At 39.1% G+C, this 21,359-nt stretch overlaps 1 protein-coding gene across 3 annotated transcripts in view; it reads left to right on the top strand.

Annotated features, from left to right (window-relative positions):
- UXS1 (UDP-glucuronate decarboxylase 1) overlaps positions 1 to 18,591 on the top strand; it is a 56,269-nt gene extending 37,678 nt beyond the window's left edge. For all 3 annotated transcript variants that reach the window (XM_068679610.1, XM_068679619.1, XM_068679629.1), the window contains 6 exons: positions 6,074 to 6,193; positions 10,809 to 10,852; positions 12,058 to 12,118; positions 13,550 to 13,607; positions 15,647 to 15,750; positions 17,763 to 18,591. In XM_068679610.1, coding sequence (XP_068535711.1) covers positions 6,074 to 6,193; positions 10,809 to 10,852; positions 12,058 to 12,118; positions 13,550 to 13,607; positions 15,647 to 15,750; positions 17,763 to 17,894 — 519 coding nt within the window. In that variant the 3' untranslated portion in view covers positions 17,895 to 18,591. The remainder of the gene's footprint in view (positions 1 to 6,073; positions 6,194 to 10,808; positions 10,853 to 12,057; positions 12,119 to 13,549; positions 13,608 to 15,646; positions 15,751 to 17,762) is intronic.
- The last annotated feature ends 2,768 nt before the right edge of the window (positions 18,592 to 21,359 follow it).

The raw sequence follows: 21,359 nt of genomic DNA on the forward strand, positions 1-21,359 counted from the left end.
GCCAGTCCTTGCCCAGGACTGCCCACACGGGATGCCTTCCATCTGGGATGTTTTCCGGCCAAGGTGCCAAGCCAGTGGGTCGTCCAGTTCCCCTTCCAGGTCCCATGCCACTTTCCTGTTGATTTCCATCCATGGGTTCCACATTGTCATCTGTTGCCCTGATGTGGTAAAAGCAGGAGGGTTGGGGGGTCTGAGGGCCTCTTTTCTAGGGCTGTCTTCCTCAGGACTTACGGCTTGCCTAAGAGAAAGGCTTCCCCTCGGCCACAGAAAGAGAAATCATTGCATATCATCAGGTCAACAGTTAAAAGCCCAGAGAATAGTCCTTTAATACCACTGATGATGGTTACTGGTGGTTGTACGCTAGGCCAATACTGAACTGAATTGATAAATAATATCATGGATCTCTTTACGTTTTTAGAAGCCGTGCAGAAGGGTTTCGCATGCAGGAACACTAGTGAGGCAAAGGTTGGCACAGCAGTCTATAAGGTGATACAGGCAATCAGCCACCTCAGGCACTGCCTCTAGGAAAGAAGGAAATATAGGAAAGAAGAGGTGAAATGCTACAGCTATTCTCACTGCTGATAGACCCCCCAAAGTGCAAGTGTCATCACTACAGCTACCGTCCTGATATTCTATACCAAGTCAGTGAAATTCAAAAAGGAAAAAATCCCCAATTCCTTTCCTTTGCAAAGTTTGAGAGGTCACACACTCACGGTTGTATTAATATTCTCAATAAGCGCAGCAGTTCCTTTTTTTCAAGTATTGTTAGTTGGTTGCTTCTATCTTCTTTATTAGCTGACTACATTGTGAAAGAGGAAACAGTGCTGCTTTCAACCATTGTAACTGAGTGATTCACAAATAGGCTTTTCTACTTTGCAAAAGAGAAACCACAAATAATCATAACTTTCTTATGCTCCAATAAAGACAAGTACTGGAAAGTAATACTTTAGAGATTAAATAATGCTAAGATTTTGTTGTTTGTTAATGTCACCGTCTTACATTCCTTCTGGCCATCCGTTGAGGGGAAGTGAGGTGAAAAGAGGAGAACCATATCATGGCTCAAGCAGTCTCATAAAGATGCAGCCTGGCCTCTCATGGGATCATTAGTAGTAGGGAACTCTTCTGTAAGTGCAGAGTTTCATAGAATATGTTTCTAAATTGTATTAGTCCATCTGAGTTGTCAGAACTTTGTTATACAGGCAGCATGTATACAATAGGAGTTTTTTTCTGTCAGTGCAACAACACCATTTTTCCAGATTACATGAAAATAAAGCAGGAAAAAACTGTCTGGTCTTCTTGCTCCTGTTCACATAAAATGGCTTCAGTAGTGCTGTGGTATCCTTATTGTTTGTATGTGCTCTTTGCTGGTAAAACTTACAAAATAACTTTGTGCCATAGACAAGGTCAAAGCCATGGACTAAACAAATACAAAGCAGTTTCCTAAGAAAAGTCTGAACGCTTTTTGTGGTCTCTGTGCTCAAAGTTTGTGTTTGTTTTCTTTTTTCTTTCCTTTCCCTTCCCTGCTGTGCTGTAAGAAGTCCCATTTTCTGATTTCCTTCAGGTAATTGGAGAACTTAGTCCTTTGTTCCTGCTATTGTTGCACTGTTGTGCAAACTGAACTTTGAAGTCAGGAAAACCTTAAGCTTTTTCTTATTATTTATTTTTATAGATCTATTCACATCGATAGGTTTAGTGAACGTTTGAATAAGAATAAATCCGTGGCAGCATTCATCTTTTGATGCAAACTGTGTTGTTTCTGATGTGTTTTTTTATCAATTTGGTACACATCTTTTTTTTCTTTTTTTTTTCCAATAAGATGCATCTTTCTCTTTCAGTCACCATTGTTCTGAAGCCACGGACAAGCCTTTTACCTGTTAACTGTCCTTGTTGTACTCATTCATGAACATAGCTCTGCAAAACTCTCCATCAAGCAGAAAACTAAAATTAAGTTGTTTGGAATGTGTAGTGTTACTTGTTTGCAGGTATTTCTGACCCTTATTGGCAGCTGTGTTCAAGCTCACATTCACTGGATTTTACTTCACTGTTTATGTTAACTGTTTCCTTACATTCCAAAGCCACGCTGTTCAGCAGAATATTAAAGTTAAAACCCTTGTCTGAAGGAAATATGCTAAATAAATAAATGCACTTCGGTGGGTACACATCTCTTCTCAGTGGCAATATCTCCCATCCAAATGTTGTTAGAACAGACCTGTGTCTACACTGGCCATGTACACTACATACAAAAGGTATGCAAGCTGAGGTTAATGCTAAAATGTATCAGGGAAATAAAAAAAAAATAACGGTATGAAGAGACCTTGAAGTGATGCAGTAGCTTCTCTAGTATGGGAAGTGATCTATAAACATGATAATATTCAACCATACCGAAGGTGTGCCCTGGTTGTGTTCAAGTCAGATGATTGTGATTGCCCTTCGTAGCTCATCTAGGAGCTTACCATTTATTAAATTCAGGTATCAGCATCAGGATACGTTTGCAAAACAGTTCAAAAATCTTGCTGTTACCCAGGAACAATTCTCATTTTTTTTATGTGGTAGGCAATACGTGTAGATATGTATATGTAAGGTAGCTTAGAAGTTAAAAAAACACATCCTGGATGAACTGTGGTGAACTCTCTTAGTTACTGTGCTGTGATTACAGTTCAGGTCTTGGGGAAAAAAAAGTCAGAGTTGTTTAATGATCTCTGAAACATACGAGAGAGAAAAAGAATCGCTAAGAAAGCGACTAATAAAACAAGGGATGCAGGCAGCAATTTTAGTAATTTTAACTGAAATATTGGTAAAGACTTCTGTCAGGTCACAGTAGTGTTTGTGCAACCGTCCAGGCTTCCCTGAGAGAGTTTTTTGTCAGTGAATCTCATTGTCTGATGGAGAGAAGACAATTTCAGCTTTCCTTCCCCTGGTTTAATATGCAGGGAGTTCTAATTAATGCTTGCTGTTCAGATACATTCAAAGACTTCACAAAGAAGAAAGTGTTAGACATTTTTAGTGGGAGAAGTTTTCCTGTTATGAACTTGGGCACAGCATTTGTTTCAGTTAACAGAACCTCTTGGCATTTCAGTTACATTCTGTATTGATCTGTTTTCTGAGACAGTCAACGCAGGGAGATAACTTTTCTTAAAAGGCTTGTAAAACTAAAATAGGCCTCTTTAAATTGTTACCATAGCATCCTTGATACCTTGAAACTTTCTGAGGCAATGTTCTCCAGAACTAACTGGCAAAGACTCATGCTGAAGACTGTGAAAAAGCTTGTTCGTGTCTGGGGGGAACTGCATAACTAATGCTGCTTTTTGACTGACAGCTGTAAAACAGTCTGAGGTTTGGTTCGGGGTGGGTCCTTCAGTATGATTAGCTTGTACCCACATGGTTTTCTGTATTCCACTGCTTTTACATCAATTCAATGGAGAAATTTCTGTCAGCCAAAACAGTCTTTACTGCATTTTTTCTGTCTTCTCTTGCCTTTGTTAGAGGTGTGGTCTCTGTGATTGCATCTGTGATGGTAAATAATACAGTGAACTGAAGTGTCTTGATAGTCCCCAATGCTACATTTGATAAGTTTGCTCCCAGGCTCTTTTCAGATTGCTCAGGGAACTTGCTCTCTGAATAATCTCCTGGCAGAAGACATGGTCTTAAGCACTGAGGACAGAAGCCAATTGACCACATTTGATTTCGGTGTCAGGGATTAGTCTCAAGCTCTCTTTTGTTGAGCAGTATAAACACGGGACAAAGAAGTTTTCTCCTTTCTCTAGGCTGTAATAAAAAATTATACCTGACTTACTGCCAGAACTCCAGGGAAGTGATTGACTTCGGTGGTGGGAATACTGTGGGAGGTAGTCAGTTGAAATTACTATGTTGTTTCTATTTGAAGTAACAGCACATAGGTAAGAGTACCACGAGTATTTGTAGGCAATTAGTACAAAAAGGGGTTAAAAAGTACTCGACATGAATAAAGGATCATGTCAAAGGAGAAAAGAAAAATTAGGACAATTATTAAGGTATTGACTCCAAAATCTATTTGTGGAAGAGTTTCTTTTGAGAAGATGGATCAGTTTTACAGGCACAAATGAATGTTCTGCCGCATAGAAAAGAGATTTTCAGAGCCGTATGCTGCTGAGAAAAGCTTTATGAGATGACACTATAAATAAAAAGTTACTCACTTTAAAAGACATTACAGTTTTTTGTGGAGAAAAAAATAAATAGAAGGGAGAGGAAGTACTGGATTTGCTTTGACTATGAGTAAGTGCCTATACGGCATGTGTTGTTTTCATTTTCTAGATCCCTCACTAGCTACCAGCCAATACTGGAAAACAAGGCTGCTTCTGTAGCTTGTGCTGTACAAGAGAGGCTTTTTGGGCAGCATTGTTTAATGAGTTATTTTTATCTTGAGTACTAGCTTCCAAGTGTCTCATTTTCAGTACTCGGTAGTAATGGCAATATCTGGAAAACCTACGTGAAATACAATCCCTCCCTGGAGGAGTCGGTCTCCTTTTAATACTGAGTGCTGGGGAAAGCAGAAGAACAAGAAACTCACTCCATCAGAGTATATTTTCAGATACAGTGAAGGCAATGGCTTTGTAACATGCTGCTGAAGGTATATTTTTGACTTTTTTTTTTTTTTTTTTTTTTTTTTTATTGTAAATGAAGAGCACGTTCCCAGCAGATGCATTTTGTGTGGAAAGGGACTCTGCTCTTCCCAGGGTATCTCAGCAGGGTGAAGTGCGTGTCGTGAGGCTATTTTTTTTGGCTCTGTTGTGGATGCAAGCTTGACACGTAACAAGACCCAAGACTGCAGCCTTTCATATGGCACAAGTTACCTGCTTGGTTAGTGTTAGATTACAATATGCCTGCAAATATAAATAACATTTGCTCATGAAACCTTACTTGCAGGTAAGCAGAGCTTGATGGTGCTTGGCGTTCTCCATACCAGGGATGCTGGGCTTTACCTTTACTACTTGGTGTTTCCCATTTGTCAACACCAACTAATATCTAAAGCATTGAACGTTTCTTTGCCCCTCTGACTCTCCTATTTGTAAAATGTTAATGCTGCTGCTTTCACAGAATTGTTTTGAGTATTAATTTGGTTATGAATCACTTGAAACTCCGAAAGATAATACAAAATGTGTGTATCATCCGAGGGAAAAACTGAGTGTTTGTAACTCAGAAGTTTGTGCTTTTGAGTGCAACTGGTTTGGTTGAATCAGCAGCAGAAAGTTTGCTTTAGCTCACAAAGGCCAAGCATCCTTCCTGTAGGCTTTATCATGAACCGTGTCTTGTCCAAGTGAGTAAGTGTCAATAAACAGAAAATACTTGGAGAGAGATTACTTCTCACCTGCAGTCTCCTGTTGTTAAAACACATTGTCCAGACGGTTTCCAATTTCATGTTTATTGCATTTTGCTTTGAAGCTTTGCGAAATATCCTCCAATATCCTCCAGAAAGGTGTTCTGGGAATGATAGAAATGTGTTTTGGAGGAGGAAAAAAAAAAAAACACAACTAAGGTATCGAAGAGACCTGGATTATAATGCATGTATTTACACAGCTTAATAAGTAGCAGGGAGTTAAGCAACATTATGGTTGTGGTTACAAAGCCACTGTATAGTATTGGTAAGGATACTTAACCTGAAGCACACAATTTTTCTAATCTTTGGAAATGCTACCCTGGTATTATAATCTGATGATTGTGAGATTTCACTTACCTGAGGGAAAAAAAAAACTACATAAGCCCCAGGTGGAACAATTTGTTGGACGGGTACTAATGAAAATCATAAAGTTCTTGTTAGAAGAAAATGCCTGTGCTGAAATCATCAGCTGTTCTAACACTGATTTAAAATTTGCATTACAAATACCGAGAACTAGCATAAATTGTCTTGTTGTATGCACTGCAGTTTCCAGTAGCCTTGATGAGATGTTAGAAGTCTTTCATTATGAGAAAACAATGGGTTTTAAAACTGTAGGAAGGTTCTAGGAAATCTTTTGGATAGGGGAGAGTAAATTTGCACTTTTAGGAAGAAAGAGACTCTTACGAAGGTAGTTAAATTTTCTTTTTTCTTTGCCCACAGGAAGGAGTTGAAGTCAGGGTTGCCAGAATATTCAATACCTTTGGCCCTCGAATGCATATGAATGATGGTAGAGTCGTCAGTAATTTTATCCTACAGGCCCTCCAGGGAGAAGCACTAACAGTAAGTAATGACCTGTCAGTGATGTGAAGAGTCCTGTATCTGTGTATCGTAAGCTGGTATGCTGTGAGGGAGTCTGGATTTTAGAAAACATGGAGGTTACCCCACCCCCAAATATACAAATTTTCAATATATCAAGCTCAAGCATATAGAATTGGACGTGCAAGGGTGTGCTCTGTATTGATATTGCTTTCCCAGGAAGAAACAAGGCTACCATATGCAATCTGAGAAAGTATTTTAGTCATCCTGAACTTGAATCTCTTGTCTGTCACAACTCTTCCATGTGGTCAGGTTTAAAGAGTCATGGTTTTATATTTTTTTTTCCTTTTGAAGAACTGTATCCGAACCATTTCTGGAAGTTAGGCATCAAAATGTCTTTCTGGAAGCTCGGATATCAGCCTAAATTTTCTATGAGTAACATAATATTGAAGGCCTTCAAGCAACATCATCACGAAAGCAGGCCAGAACTGGGTTTTGTTACTATTGACAACTGGTGTGGTATAGATGGCCTGCATATATAGAGCTGAATTTTCATGCCTTTAAAACAAGTTGCCACATTCAGACTGTTTACAATGAATGGTTCTTGGCTCTTGATAATATTGAAACTATGTCACAGCGTTGTTTGGGAGAGTAAGAGCTGGCATGGGCCAGAACTCTGCCAAAGATGCTGCTGGTACTTTAGCAATACGGACAGTGCCTGACCTCTGTCAGGACATGGTTCAGTGGTAGACTTAACAGTGCTAAGTTAACAGTTGGACTTGATGATTTTAGAACATTTTTCCCACCTAAATGATTCTTTGTCTTAATCCTGTTTAGTTTGTTATTATAAAGTATTGAATATGTGTAAAATAAATGTGAGGAGGCATCCTGAAATAGGGAGAAGTAATTTGGAATCTGAGATAGGCTGTGAACTCAGGGAAACATTTGCAGTGTGTGAGACATACAACAGAATTTCATACTCATTTCTTAATGCTGCCTAGATTAGAAGAGTGAAGTGCCAGGACACCAGTCAAAGGCTTCTGAACTCTTGTTCTGATTAATCACTGAAAATACCTGCTAACTGATAAATGTCTGATAAATAACTAAAAAGTTATACACATACACACACACCAGACAACTGTCTTGAGATTGAGATAGCATTCCTTCTGTTGGAGTCTATAAAATCCACAGTTCAACCAGGACTTCCTCTAGGAAGTTGAAGACAATCAAGGAGGGAAAGGATGAAAATTCTGTGGCAACTCCTGCTACTTTGGTTCTTGTAGAGCAAAACCTGAAACCATCATATAAGCCAGGACTGAGACTGCGGATGCCAGGGCTCAGTCTGGGGTAGGTGACAAACCTGTGAGCCAGCATGCCTAGCTTGTACTGACAGGAGTCTTTTCAGCACTGAATAGGCTAATTGCACAACCACGTTTAGTATGGGTGCTGGGGAAATGAGTCTGCCACATAAATTTATGCCCTACCTATTTGGAAATAAGCATTTGCCAACATAATTTCTGCTGTTTATGTGCTGGGACAGTGATCTTAAGCAATCAAGAAGGAGATGTTATTTGCTAATAATCATCAAAAATAAGTAGTCAACTCTTATTTATTATTTTGTTTGGCTGGAATTTTACATGTTATACTACTGAAAGCTCATGTCAAGAGAGCAACCCCATGGGCTCTTTTTGTGGCAAAACTGCACTAAAATATGATCTGAAATATGTGGGTGTTGTACAGCAACAATAAATTCTGATCCCCCGCACACACCTCAGATCATGGCAAGAATGAAGTGAATTATGATATAGTGAGACTCTATTTCCTGTCTGTACATTAGCACAGCTGCTGTAATTTATTTGGGAATAAATGTTTTTCCAGGCAGTAAATTTGCCTAGACTGAGGGTATGTATTAATTAGTAAGCTTTGGGATTGGAGGATCCGTTAGCAAGGCTGTCTGTCTGGAAGAAATTAAAGGGATGCTTCCTTTTTGTTTTTGCTTGCAGCATTCAAAATTTCATTCCTTGTGTCTCAGGAACAACTAGTTATTGATGAAAAATGCAAGGCTTTGACAGAAATACATTTTTCAAACATGAATGTTGTGCCAGCTACCATACCACCAGGGTAATTAGTTGCCTGAAAACTGTTTTGTTCTTTCCATCTGTTTGATGGTGCCCTAGATTTGGGACTGATTTGTGGGATAGGAGAAATGTATGTAAAAAGCAAGTCCATGAACCATTCCTTTCTTGATGTGATCCTTCTGACGTTACAGTGCAGCAGGCAGTCCATCAGACTTCATATCAAACTGCCCACATCTATCACAGTAACTTAAACCAAAGCAAGTGCACAGTACAAATATCCACATGGGATTATTTTCCCTCTCAAAACATCCAAAAAATTCCTGTAGAGAGTTTAATTTTCTTACCCACTCAGGCATCTCCAAAAAGCTGCAGGTTGAGGGTGGTTCTCTTTGTTGCAAGACAGCAAGGAAATGGAAGCAGACAAGAAGATGGAGCTTTTGTGCTTTGAGACTTTTGATCGTTGAAGGACTTAGAATCATAGACTCATAAAATATCCCGAATTGGAAGGGACCCATAAGGATCATCGAGTCCAACTCCTGACTTGGTTGTATCAAAATATGTGTGTGTAACCATATACTTATTTGCCAGTACTGTATGCCGCCAGGATAACACCCTGGGGCATAAAGTTTGAGCTACTGTAACTAGAACTGAGTGAAAACACTACCTGGAAGGGTTTTTGTTTTTTGTTTTTTGTTTTTTTAGAAATTTACTCCATTACTAAATATGAAGTCCAGACAGAGTCGGTGCTGTTCTTTGGGAGGCTTTTTTTTTTTTCTGTTGTAACTGCAAAACTGTCTAGACTTTATCAAGAAGGTAACAGAGGATAAAATAGAGGACTTTGCCTAGGATCACTGTTCAATAGGGAGTAACTATCTGCCATTAAAAATGACTGTACATGAGAAGAGGAGAGTTGTTTAGCTAACCAGGTCAAGTAAAATGAATTATTATCAAGGAGCAGTAGTTGAGACCAAAAAATATGTATACCCTTGTATTATCACAGAATTTGGCTGACAGGAGTATCTAGTATTGACCTTTTCAGAAACCACATGTACTCAATCTCTTGGTTCAAAGCAGTTGTTCAAGTGGAGTAAATTGATCTCACAAAGTGAGTCTTTTTAACTTCGTCTTTTTAACTACCTGCCTTTAAGAAATTACAGCCTATGCAGACATGCCCATCATTGCATTTTCTTGTTGTGAAGGAAGGATTTATTATGAGAAACTAACAGGGGAAAACTGCATCGTATTTTCCAGCCATTTCCTGCATGTAGGAGAGGTAGCCACATTGGGTGACTTTGCACAAATCATGCACAAATGACTTAGTTGTATAAAACTTACCCCATGAGCCAAAACAAGGCAAACAGGAAGCTTTATATGTACACAAAATGTAATTCCTGTTTGCTTTGAGAGGCTACCAAGCTGTTGGTGTGTTCTCTTGCTATATTTCTCTCAATGGATTATTAAGTAAATGCTTAAACCCCCAAGTCCTCAGGATCTTACCCAGTGCCTACCGAAATGTGAATTCTTTGGACTTTGAATCTGCCTCAGACAGTGGGCTTAACAAGCAACAAATGATGGCTTGTATACCAATTGAACTGCCTTTCCTGTCCCCTAAGAAAACAAACATGCTTTCAATTCTGTCCTTCCAAAAAGCTTTTCTGTTGTAGCAGTTTGGTGGTGAGATGTATGTGTCCTCACTTAAAATTAAGTGTTTTCGCCATTTATGTATGCCTGCACATAGCTTTCAGAATTTAAGTATGTTTGTTATTTATGTTTAGTACAGCACACAATTAAGCTGTAAACAAAAAAAAAAAGTCTGATACTATTATACGCATTTTAAGTATGCTTTAATGTCTATTTCAAACTTAAACAACCTTCTTGCTCCAAAGTGTTAACACATAACCAGAGAACACACACACACCCACCATGATTTTGGGGGAAAAAAAATTGGTACAGATGATTTGGGGAGTCATATTCACTAGAAATTATTCCACCTCTCATTCCCCCAGATAGTAATATTTAGAGAGTTGCATGATATTTTTTTTGGTGGTGTCCTGATTCCTTGAAACACTTACTGCTATTTTTTTCTTTACTATTTTTTTTTTAAGACCACAAATGTTTTAGTGGTCTCTTTGAAGTTGGCCGTTGTTAAAGAGCAAATAAATTTCTTGTCATAACCACATCTTAGTATTCTGAGGTTTGCTTTAAATATTTGGTGCTCTTTTCTGGTTGAGTGCATGCTACAGCCTCTTTCAGCGTTCCAGCAGAGGACAAAGCATCACTCTGTCCTCAACTGCTAAGAATGTTTCCTACATGCAGAAGTCTGCATTAATGAGATGCAGAAGGTTATATTTATTGGAGACGCTTCCAAGAACAAAAAGACCTTCAAAGAATTGATGCTTTGCCAAAACTCTGCAAACACATCTTTTTCCATTTCTGAAACACAAAGCTTGTGTCTCAGGTGCTTTTCCTTTGGACTTCTTACTAGGATAGTCAGGAAAAAATAATTGTGCTAGAGGGACTTTTATACTTCTGTAACTTCTCTAATTTTCATCTGGCTTTAGGTCTATGGACCTGGAACTCAGACAAGGGCTTTCCAGTACGTCAGGTAAGCCTTGTTTATGCTGTCTGGTATTTATTTGCTTCACTTGATGATTCTTTCAGCTTGGCTGCATAGTTTGTACTTCTTTTAAATCGACAAAAGAAATTATTTTCAGTTTTAGGCAAGCTTTACTTTTTAGAAGGGAGACACTAAAGTTTTTTAAACTATCAGGAAATAACACATCAGTTGGTTCAGAGCTTTGAGTTAAAATATTAATGTGTTCTTCCCATAGAGGGAGAGCAAGTACTTGGTAGGTAGGTTTTTGATGCTACTTTAAGTCTGAGCAGTTTGCAAATCCTTGGGTTTTAATGCAATACTGCCACCTTGTGTTTTTCTGCGTGCTATATGTGTGTTACATATGCTTTATTATTTATTCCCTTCTGTGGGAAGGAACAGGCTGAGGAGATATTGCTGTAGATAACGTTTGTAGCATAAGCAAGGCCAGAATGTACTTGAACTAATGAAAAGTGAATCTAGGCCTTAGAATCTTTGTCTTGCTAGCTAAATTTCAGGGTCAGGCTTCTGGGTTGCTTTCATCATGCTGCACTCAGTGGAAATGTTGTTCTTTACCTCTGCTGAAAGTAGTAACAGTGTTGATAGAAGCTATGGAAACCCGTATCAGTTCAAAGCGTCCACTCCTTTCATGATTATAAGCTGTAAGGAACAAGCTGATAAATAGCTGATAATCCAAAATTACATTGGGTTATTTTTCTGGGGGAAGGTAACATCAAAATACTCTTTTTAATAAAATTGTCTTAAAATTTTATGGAAGTGAAAAGACAATTCAAAAAACAAACTGCAAAGCAGGTAGCGGTGCTGTCATGTGCCGCTGTCTAACAACTCGCTCTGTTTGAAATGGGCTTCTAATAAGTTTGGGTACTGGAGCAAAGAGAAGGTATTAATTGTTTCTGAGTAACGTAGTTTTTCTTGATTTTCTTTCGTGTGCTCAGAGGAATTGTAGCCATTATATCCGAGACATAATCACCTTTTGAAAATAACCTGTAATTCAGTGTATCTTACAACAGGGGCTGTGGAATAAATAACTAAGGAAACATGCACCCCTTGAAATACATGCTGTAAATCTGATTTCAGCATTTCTCAGCTGACTGATCTGCTTTACTGGAGCTCTGTGGAGGCAGCTCTCTTTTTAGACAAGAATATTATTTATAGGGAAGTGGAAATTGCCTCAATCTGTTCTTCCCTTTTTATAGTGATCTTGTGAATGGGTTGGTGGCCTTGATGAACAGCAATGTCAGCAGTCCTGTCAACTTGGTGAGTATGAGATCTCCACTCTTCTGTGTTTACTGTACAGGAGCCAACATCCTCTGTTTTCCTCCTTGTTACTGCTGCTGATTTCTAGAACAAATAAACAAAGCAAAAAATCTCTTTCCGTTATGAATAAACCCTGTGTTTGCTTTATAAATACAAAGAATGAGCACCTAGGTGTTGAGGTGTGATAGTTTCAAGAAGATGAGAAATTTGCTATATTGTCTTTTGGTTTAGCAAGAAAATTCACATAATTAGAATATGAAAGAAAAAAATAGAGCAGGATGCCAAATACAACCAAGAAAATAATTGAACTCTAAAGCATTGAAGCTCTTATCTCTGAACAAATGGAAATCGCTTCATACTAGCCTTGATTGGAGGAAAATGGGATAGTATTTGATTGTGTAATTTTCTAATATTGTTAAGGTCACTTAGTAATTAATTTTTTTTAAATAGGATGTTTGCTTTGTGCCATTGTTATCACCTTATCCTCAGCAGTGGATATAACAGTAGAAAAAGGATGCATATGCCAGATCACTTCTACATTTATCAATTTTTGCCAAATCAAGTACTCAACTCTACAGGACAGTTTTTCACTTGATTTTTTTTCTCTTTTTTTTTCTTTTTATTTTTAATTGTGGCTTTAGGTTCATTTCTGTGTTTCTATCCAAATTTTTATATTCTTTCGCCCCATCATAAGTTTTGTCTCCAGAAATCTCAACATTTAGATCTGTGTAGCTAAATGTTCAGCTGTCAATCAAACAATATGTAATAAAGGAGTGGTAAAGCAAGGAATGCTAGAAATGGAAGGAGTTGAGTCTGATGAAGATGAGCTAATGCCTGTAGGAAGCTTTCAGCGTTTTATTCTGAAATGTTGAGATGTTTCTTATGTGCAGGTTTGTTGAAAAAAATGTGAGAGTTAAGAAGGGCAGCGTTGTATAGGAAAGCAGGTAGATCATATAATTATTTTTATGCAAGATGCAGTGAATTAAGAAACAATTGTTTTCAGTGAAATCGGTTGTTTTTCCAATTTGGGTGAACTGAGAACTTGGTATTCTTCTTTAAATGAAGTCTTCATTATATTGTCTGTCCTCAACTCTGCAAAGTTCTTGAGTCCATACTTTGAAACAATGATGTGGTTCTGTGGGCTCCAGAATTGGGGCACATGGCTTTACTCTGATTAAGAGGTGCATTTGCCCTTTCATTACGTATTGATTTTTGGGTACCTCCATTCACACGTTGAATTACCAAGGCAAATGTGATGGAGGGCAGCTTTTCTAATGAATATTCAGCTGGTCAAGGTTAGAATAGAAATGAGTTATAATGTTGAGCTTTTCCATTTTAACACAACCTGTTTTAGAAATGTGTAATATCAGAAAGCTAACGTGTCTTAAGGTGTTCACTTGCTGTTGTAATGAATATTCCTTCCCTTTCTAGGGAAACCCAGAAGAGCACACTATCCTAGAGTTTGCCCAGTTAATTAAAAAACTTGTTGGTGAGTATGAGTAATTCTTCAATGAAGCTCATGAAGTACTCATTGTTAACATTATTATTTCTTGATTAGTATATGTAATATATGGATAATTTAATTGGGCTTTGGATTTCTTAATAACTTTATCAAAGTCAATCGTATCCTGACCATATAATTAAATACTAACTAGGTAATCCAGATCCTCTCAACTGAATGTAAAAGACTGCATGAATAGTTGAATGAACACATTCTTTGTGTATCTGTATGATCTATACCAGTAATTTTACATAATGTTTATGCAAGTTACTAGATAATTACCCAAAAGTGAAGTCTTCCTCACTGCATGCTGTGAAAACATCTTACATCCTAGCTGAAATATGGATACTTCAGCAAGGTGGTTCTTCACAATCATGCAGGCTGTTCTCCTTCAATTACCATTAAAAAGCTTCATGCTGTGGTGACAGTCTTTCTCTACTTTTCTTTGATCTACCAGTGACTTGTGCAAGCACTGCCAGCTCCTCCCTTGTTTGTGGCTTGGAAGAAAATACTGTGGCTTTCCCTTCAGACTTGCTCTGATATCTGTAGCAAATCAGAGCTCTCAAGAATGGAAGCAAATGGCTGTGCGCAGTCCTCTAATGTGGCTTCCTCGTGAGATGAAGCATGCTGGTGCCATTAGCCAAGGGGTTTTTATCTGTAGACTCTACCAGTGCTTCTGAGGGATCTATTAGAGATGCCTGAAAAAGACTGGTTCAAACATGCAGTACAGAAGCTGATGCATGTGATGTTTCTAATAGAGGACTATCCCCACTGGAAAATGCTTGAGTCTACAGATCAGGGAGGGAAATTGAAAATCACAGCACCAAACCCACCTGGCAGATGAAATAATCTTTACCTTGTCTGTTCACAAACAGCTTGACTTGTTTCAATCTGCCTGGAGAGGCAATTTAATTCTACATCCATAAAACCTCACAGTAAAGTGGCATGTAAACTGTTTGCTAGATTTCATTGTATAAATTGTCCTATATGCGTGGTGTCATGAGGTAAGACAAGTGCTGTGGGTATTTAACAATCAGACTGAGAAGTATGGGCAAAGAACAAGTGAAGTCTTTTCGCAAGGCAAAAGCACTCACAGCATCACAGAACAGTTGAGGTGTGGGAGGGGACCTCTGGAGACCACCTGGTCCAACCCCCCTCCTCAAGCAGAGCCACCTAGAGCAGGCTCAGGTGGTTTTGGTGTGTCCAGGTGGTTTTGAAGTCTTCCAAGGAGTGAGACTCCACAGCCTCTTGGGGAAAGCTGTTCCATTCATCAGTTACCCTCACAGTAAAAGTTTTTCCTTATTCTCAGAAGGAACCACCCGTGTTTTCAGTTTGTGCCTGCTGCCTCTTGTCCTATCTCTCAGCACAGCTGAGAAGGATCTGGCTCCATCCTCTTGACACCCTCCATTCAGATACTTAACCACATTGATCAGATCCTCCCCCATACAGGACTCTACACATCCCTTTGATGAGCTTTGTGAGGTTTCTGTCAGCCTGTTTTTAGTGTGTCAAGAATGCTGGACAACAGCACAGTCCCGGTATTGGTGTACCAGCCACTCGGTGTTGACCCCTGGGGTACAGCAGTAGTTACGGGCCTCCAGCTAGACTTTGTGTCACTCACCAGCACCCTTTGGATCTGGCCACTTAGCTGTACATCAACAGCCTGTCTAGAAGGATCTTACAGGATACAACAGCAAAAGCCTCACTGAGGTCAAAGTGGATGCTCTCCCCTTAACTACAGAGGCAGTTATTTCATCAAAGAAGGTTATTCAAGTGATGGAGCATGACTTCCCTTTTGTGAATCCATGCTGAAATCTTTGTGAAATGTTTTTGTGAATCCGTGCTGTTGTAGGGCAGCTGGCTTACCCAGCTGTTGCATACAATGCAGCTGTGTCTGTGGAAGGCGTTTCAGTGGTACAATTACGAAGCAGAAAACAACAGAAAGACCTAATGCTTCAGTAGGTAGAAAAGATAAATGCAAAGCATCGTGAATTGCAGATGATAATACGCAGTCTCTTGTTTGATAGGCAGTGAGAGTGAAATCCAGTTTCTCTCAGAAGCACAGGATGATCCTCAGAAACGAAAACCTGACATCAGAAAAGCAAAGTTATTGCTTGGCTGGGAACCTGTGGTATGTACAGCTGCGTTACTGTCTTTGTGTGCGAAAACACAAGGAGGCGTACCATGTGATAAGGATATCTTTCAGTTTGCAGAATATTTGCTTAATGCAATCTCCAGGACAGTTCTTTAAAGGCTGTACGGTGCCTACAGTCTGTCATAAGTTGACCTTGCTCATGACTGATGAACTGCTGGGTAAGATTGCATGCTCTTTGCCATGCAGAAGAGCATATTAGTACTGGCATTTTTAACAAATTTCAGTAGGAACAAAATATAGGCATTTTAACTGTTTAATATGTATATTCTAAAGTGGTTGCCTCCTGTAAGCCTGACATATTCTTTGAAATATATTGTACATAGTTATGAGAGCCTAACGAGTTTGCTGTTGCTGCCCTCATTCCTGTTTTCCTGGAGTAACATGCATTATGGAAGGAAAAGATTGCTTTTAACTTCATTAGAATATTTTTAGAAAATCTACAGTGTAAGACTCTTTTTAAGATGATTGGTAACAACATTGCAACCAAAACATTTGTTTGGATTAGTGGGGAGAAATACGAGAATTGGATGTTCTGTTTAGTTTTGAGTTCATTTAAAGGGAACTATGTGAAACTCGGGCAAAGCAAAATATGAACCTAATCAGAGAGAGCTGATGCTCTTTTTTTCTTTTCTTCCTTATTGTTTTAAGTTCTGGTGGACAGAACTTAAACCAGAATAAACAGCTCTCATTTTGGGCTACAGGTATCATATGTAGAGATGTTCAAGGCTTGTTCTCAGTGTAGATAAGCTTGGAACACGCTCGAGGCTAGTTGAACTTGTCTTACCATCCACAATAAAGTTTGTCTGTCCACTTCTGAAACTTGATTATTAGTTATCTGAGGTGGCTAAGATAGTGATTATTCTGCACAGCTGATATGTGAGAATTGCAAAATTCCCATGATCACTGTTACTTTCCTTCTCAACCTTTCTGGTGAAGTTAATTGTCCAAATCTATAGCAAAGCAGAGTTGATGATAAGAGCTGTTTTGGTGGTGAGGTAAGGCTCTTTCTAATCCATAGAAAGAGCATGACTTTCTTAGCCAGCTCCCCATTCTAGCTAGCATAATGATTTGTAAGCTTTTTTGGATTTTTTTTCAGACAAAAATCTTTACAGGAAACCTGTGAACCCATTTAGTAAATACAAGGCTATTAATAGAAAAAGCTCTGGACCCTTCTGAAATTATTCAGAGACACCAGATATTAACAGACCGTGCCTCAAAGCACAAGGAGGGTGGAAGGTGTTATAAAAGGCTTAAAGCAGTTGACTTTTATACCTCTGAGCTGTTTTCGGTGCCGTGAGTACCAACATTGACTCTGAAGTAGCAGCACAGTATTGGTACATTGAGTTTCAGGCACATAGTTTTTGTGCTGCTTTTCTATCCTCCTGTATCGAAGATGGTATCAGCAAGCATGTCAGAGCATATGACTCCTGAGAAAAGTGGATAATATTTCTGTTGTTCTGGTCTACAGAGCACAGTGTTTAAATACAGGCATAGAATACAAAAAATATAATTATTTTAATGGGATTTAAGGATATCAAATGACACTGGATGCTAATTTGTATCCCTTCTTTCTTTATATGGATGCAAACAACAAATCCTACCACCTTTATGCCTTTCTAGGGTATATACCATTCTGTGAGATTCTGCAAAAGGTGGTCCTTAATTATTAAAAACAGAAAGGACTTAGGTTTCTGTGTACTTCTCTTTTTTAATGTATAATGCTCAAATTTTGTAAATCTGTCAATACATAACTGTCTGATATGATTTAAGTTTGTTATTTTTTTTGCCTTACAACATTAGAAAATACATCTAATGTTTGAAAGCTAACAGATGCATTAGCAGTGCAGAGATGTAACCAGTATGTGGTGCTGTTAATACTTATATTGGCAAAGATTTAAAGGACTCTCTAGTGGTCTTGAATAGCTGTATTAAAGAAGGTGCTGTTGTGAACTCAGAGTAATAATGATTCTCTCATTTTTTGGGAACAGGTCCCATTGGAAGAAGGTTTGAATAAAGCAATTCATTACTTCCGTAAAGAACTTGAATATCAGGCGAACAATCAGTATATTCCCAAACCAAAACCTGCAAGGATGAAAAAAGGAAGAACAAGACATAATTGAAGACTGTTGGTTGAACAGGAAATGCCCTGCTTGACATTTGACGGATGTAATTTTCTTTTCTTTTTTTTTTTTTTGAAAGAGACTTTGAAACAGGTATCATGAAGAACAAACTGGAATTTCATTCTGAAGCTTGCTTTAAAGAAGTGGATGTGCCTAAAAATAACAAACAAATATTCCCCTTCCCCTGCAAATCTTGCCTTGCACTTTTTAAATCTGTCTTTTTATGTAAAATAGAGTAGAAACATCTTTTAGTATCTTCAAGTTTTATATCTTGCTGTGAGATCATTTTGTTGTGACTGTCCTTGACAGTTTTATTTACTGGTTTCTTTGTGAAGCTGAAGATAAACACAAACGGGATGGAAAATACCAATTTATTTATAAAATGGGTACTATAAAATATGAGATGTTACTATGCATAAGAAAAAAGCTAGTGGTATTGTCAGATGAGAGACACTGACGCCTAGTATAGAGGAGTTTAAGAGAATTCTGTATGAGAGCTTTATGTATTCTTTAAATGAGAGATTTTTTCAAAGGTTTAGTTTTAGTTGTACACTTGAATTTGAGATATTTTCATTGATTACCATGGATAAGGATATTTTGAATCACTACTGTGTTGTGCGTACTCTGGGAATAAAGTTAATGTATTATTGGTTACAGTGGTTGAATATGCTATTTTAATAAAATATTGAAACTTCTATTTACTAGTTTGTGTTTCACTGTGGCCACATCTCTGGCATACACAATATATGCACAGATGTGTAATTAATTAGGAAGTAACATAAATAATTGCAAATAATTGGCTCAAGGTTAATAGCATTTTGTCTTGCATTGCTCATCTCTTAATAGCTACACAGGAGGGGATGTGGGATGTTGAAATGGATAGGAAAAAACATCCTGATTTATTTCAATTCAGGCAGTTGATAGTGATGCAGTAGTATAAGATTTTCTTTAAGCCATGGCTGCTAACTTCACCCTCCCTAATTGAGGAAATGTTTCTATTTTAAGCATTTATTGAATTGCCAGTAAATGCTTACAACTTCAATAACTATGCCTGTCATCCTAAAGAAATAAACTATAATTAAATTGTCCAGTTCCGCAGCGCAACACACCAAAGACTGAATACCTAGAATGAAGAACTGGCAGAGGGCTTTTAAAAGGTATTTTGGCTTAGCGCCACTCAAAATCGAAAATCCTAAATCTCATCAAGCAAAGTGACTTGACTTTATCTCGTTAAAGCTTGATGTTTTGTTAGCTTTTGAGGAACAGCTCCTTTACGTTTTTGAGGTCTGCCGACTGATGGTCAAGGTGGGAGCTACCTGCTGGGCTGACCTGGTGCCCGGACCCAGGGAGGGCTCTGGGGGGGCAGTGTGGTAGTTAGGTCCCCCCGTCTGAGCATGCCATCCACCAAAGCTGTCTGAACCTCCTGGTACTTGCAAGGCTTGGAGGGTCACCCAGGCTGTCTGACAAAGCTCCCCAGGACTCCACAAACAATTTGGGGCAAAGGTATTCTTTCTCCTCATATTTACTTCTCATTCAAATTGCTCTGTTGGATGCCAAAGCATCTATGAAGAGGTGGTGCACAAAAGTTGCAACCCTGCATCCAGCATTTAGAGCAGCCACTGAGCAAGAAACAGGAACTGTTGGGTACCAGCTGCTATTTCCAGGACTGCTTTTCATTTTATTCAATGGCTTTAGTGTGAAATACATACACTGCACTGGAACAAACATGCATCTGGAGACTGGCATAAAATGTGCATTTTCAAAAAATCCCTCAGGAAGTCTGAATGTTTGGATGCTACAGATCTGAATTTAAAAGCTCTTTACTTCACAGCCTGACCTCCCTCACAGAAGGGGCAAATTGGTCAGAGGGCAAATGCCTGGTGCTGATACAACCCATTTGTCAGTATGTGGTATGCCTCCCGCTGGGACTGAGTGACAGGCTGTATTGATCTGTCACTTTTCTTGTGCCATTTCTAGCTTTTGTTGCAGTGGTTCCTGGTTCAGTTCCCATATTCTTTCTGTATGCTGTCTTCTAGAAACAGCAGCCGAGGTGGTGTTGCCCTTTGTGTTTGAAGCTGGCTTTCTAGACAGTTTGAAAAGCATGAATCGTGGGTGTTAAAACAGAGTCCGCTGGTGCTGAACACTGAAAATCTAAGATAATTTCAAGTTTTGTTTGGTCTGAGACTTCAAGAAAGCCACGTAGGTTTGCGTGTTGGTGCTCTCTGTCCCCACCTGGTGCTACACATCCGAGGAGGAGGAAGGCATCGGGTGTGCAGGGAACCACAGGTACGAAACAGCTGCTGCCACTTGAGCAGAGCCACTTTTGACAGAGAACGGTGGAGTACAGCAGTAAGCCAAGCCATGTTCTCATCTCAATGCCCAAGCACAATGTGTTGCTTTTTTTTTTTTTTTTTTAATAGGAAATTTGGGAGTTGGGATTTCCTGCTGGCACCCAGGCAAGCAGGCAACGTTAAACTAACATGACCTGTGTTACGTGGTTCCTATTTAGTCACAGTGAGCTGCACAAGAGGACAGTTCACTGGCATTAGGTGCGAGTCCTCCTGGCTCAGTAGGGAACATGCAGCGCTAGCAGAGGTGTGTGGTGAACTGGATAGCTCGGTGCTGGCAAGTGAGGTCAGTTTTACAGAAGGAGAAGGAGAAGGCATCCAGGGTCATGGGCTCCTTGAATCTCACCGGGAGGACCACCCTTGCTGCCTGGAAGTTATCACAGTGTGAGGTCCACAGTAGGACTTTTTTTCCCTCATGGACTACACCTATTTGTACACACAGGGCTGCTCAGAAGTTCTGTAAACCACATTATTGGTCCACAAACAGCTACAGAGAGCCTTGCAGATGGTTGTTTTAAGTAAGTAGTTCTGTGAACATACAGTCTAGAGAAGCTTCGCGTCTTTAGGTTGGATTTTCTGCTCTGGGGAGAGTCATCTAACTCCTTTTTTGTGTCTGAGGTGTTTGCAGCTCCTCTAAGATTCTGGTTTAGCAACCATTGAACTCACCTCTGGTCATCTACGTATGTCTTTGTTACCCTTTTTTTCCCCATAAATTTTTAGAAACATATATTTTTTAAAGTTCACTTTTGTTGAATACGTTTGGGATTGTCTTTCAGAGTTTAAGCAGGGGAGGAGGGAAGACACAAATGCAATTGCATACATTTTTTTACCCTTAGAGAACAGGCTAAAGAGGGCAAAACAGGGCTTTGATTAGTCTGATGGATTGAGCTGCTCCCCAGGCCTTCATTAGTATTGAGTTTAATGCTACTCGAGGCCAAGAAGTCCCTGTAGGTTGTTAGAGGCTGATCAGAGAAGACTTGTCCACAGAAAAAGGATGCTTTGTTACCAGTAAGGGAAGCGTGTACTCAGCACTGCTGGTTCCTAACATCCATACATCCTGCCCCTGAAATCAGTGGAAATGCAGCCAGCACAAATCCATAGTGGCTTTGTTCTAAAT

The sequence above is a fragment of the Anas acuta genome, chromosome 1, assembly GCF_963932015.1.
Source record: "Anas acuta chromosome 1, bAnaAcu1.1, whole genome shotgun sequence".
In the NCBI taxonomy this organism is placed as follows: Eukaryota; Metazoa; Chordata; class Aves; order Anseriformes; family Anatidae; genus Anas; species Anas acuta.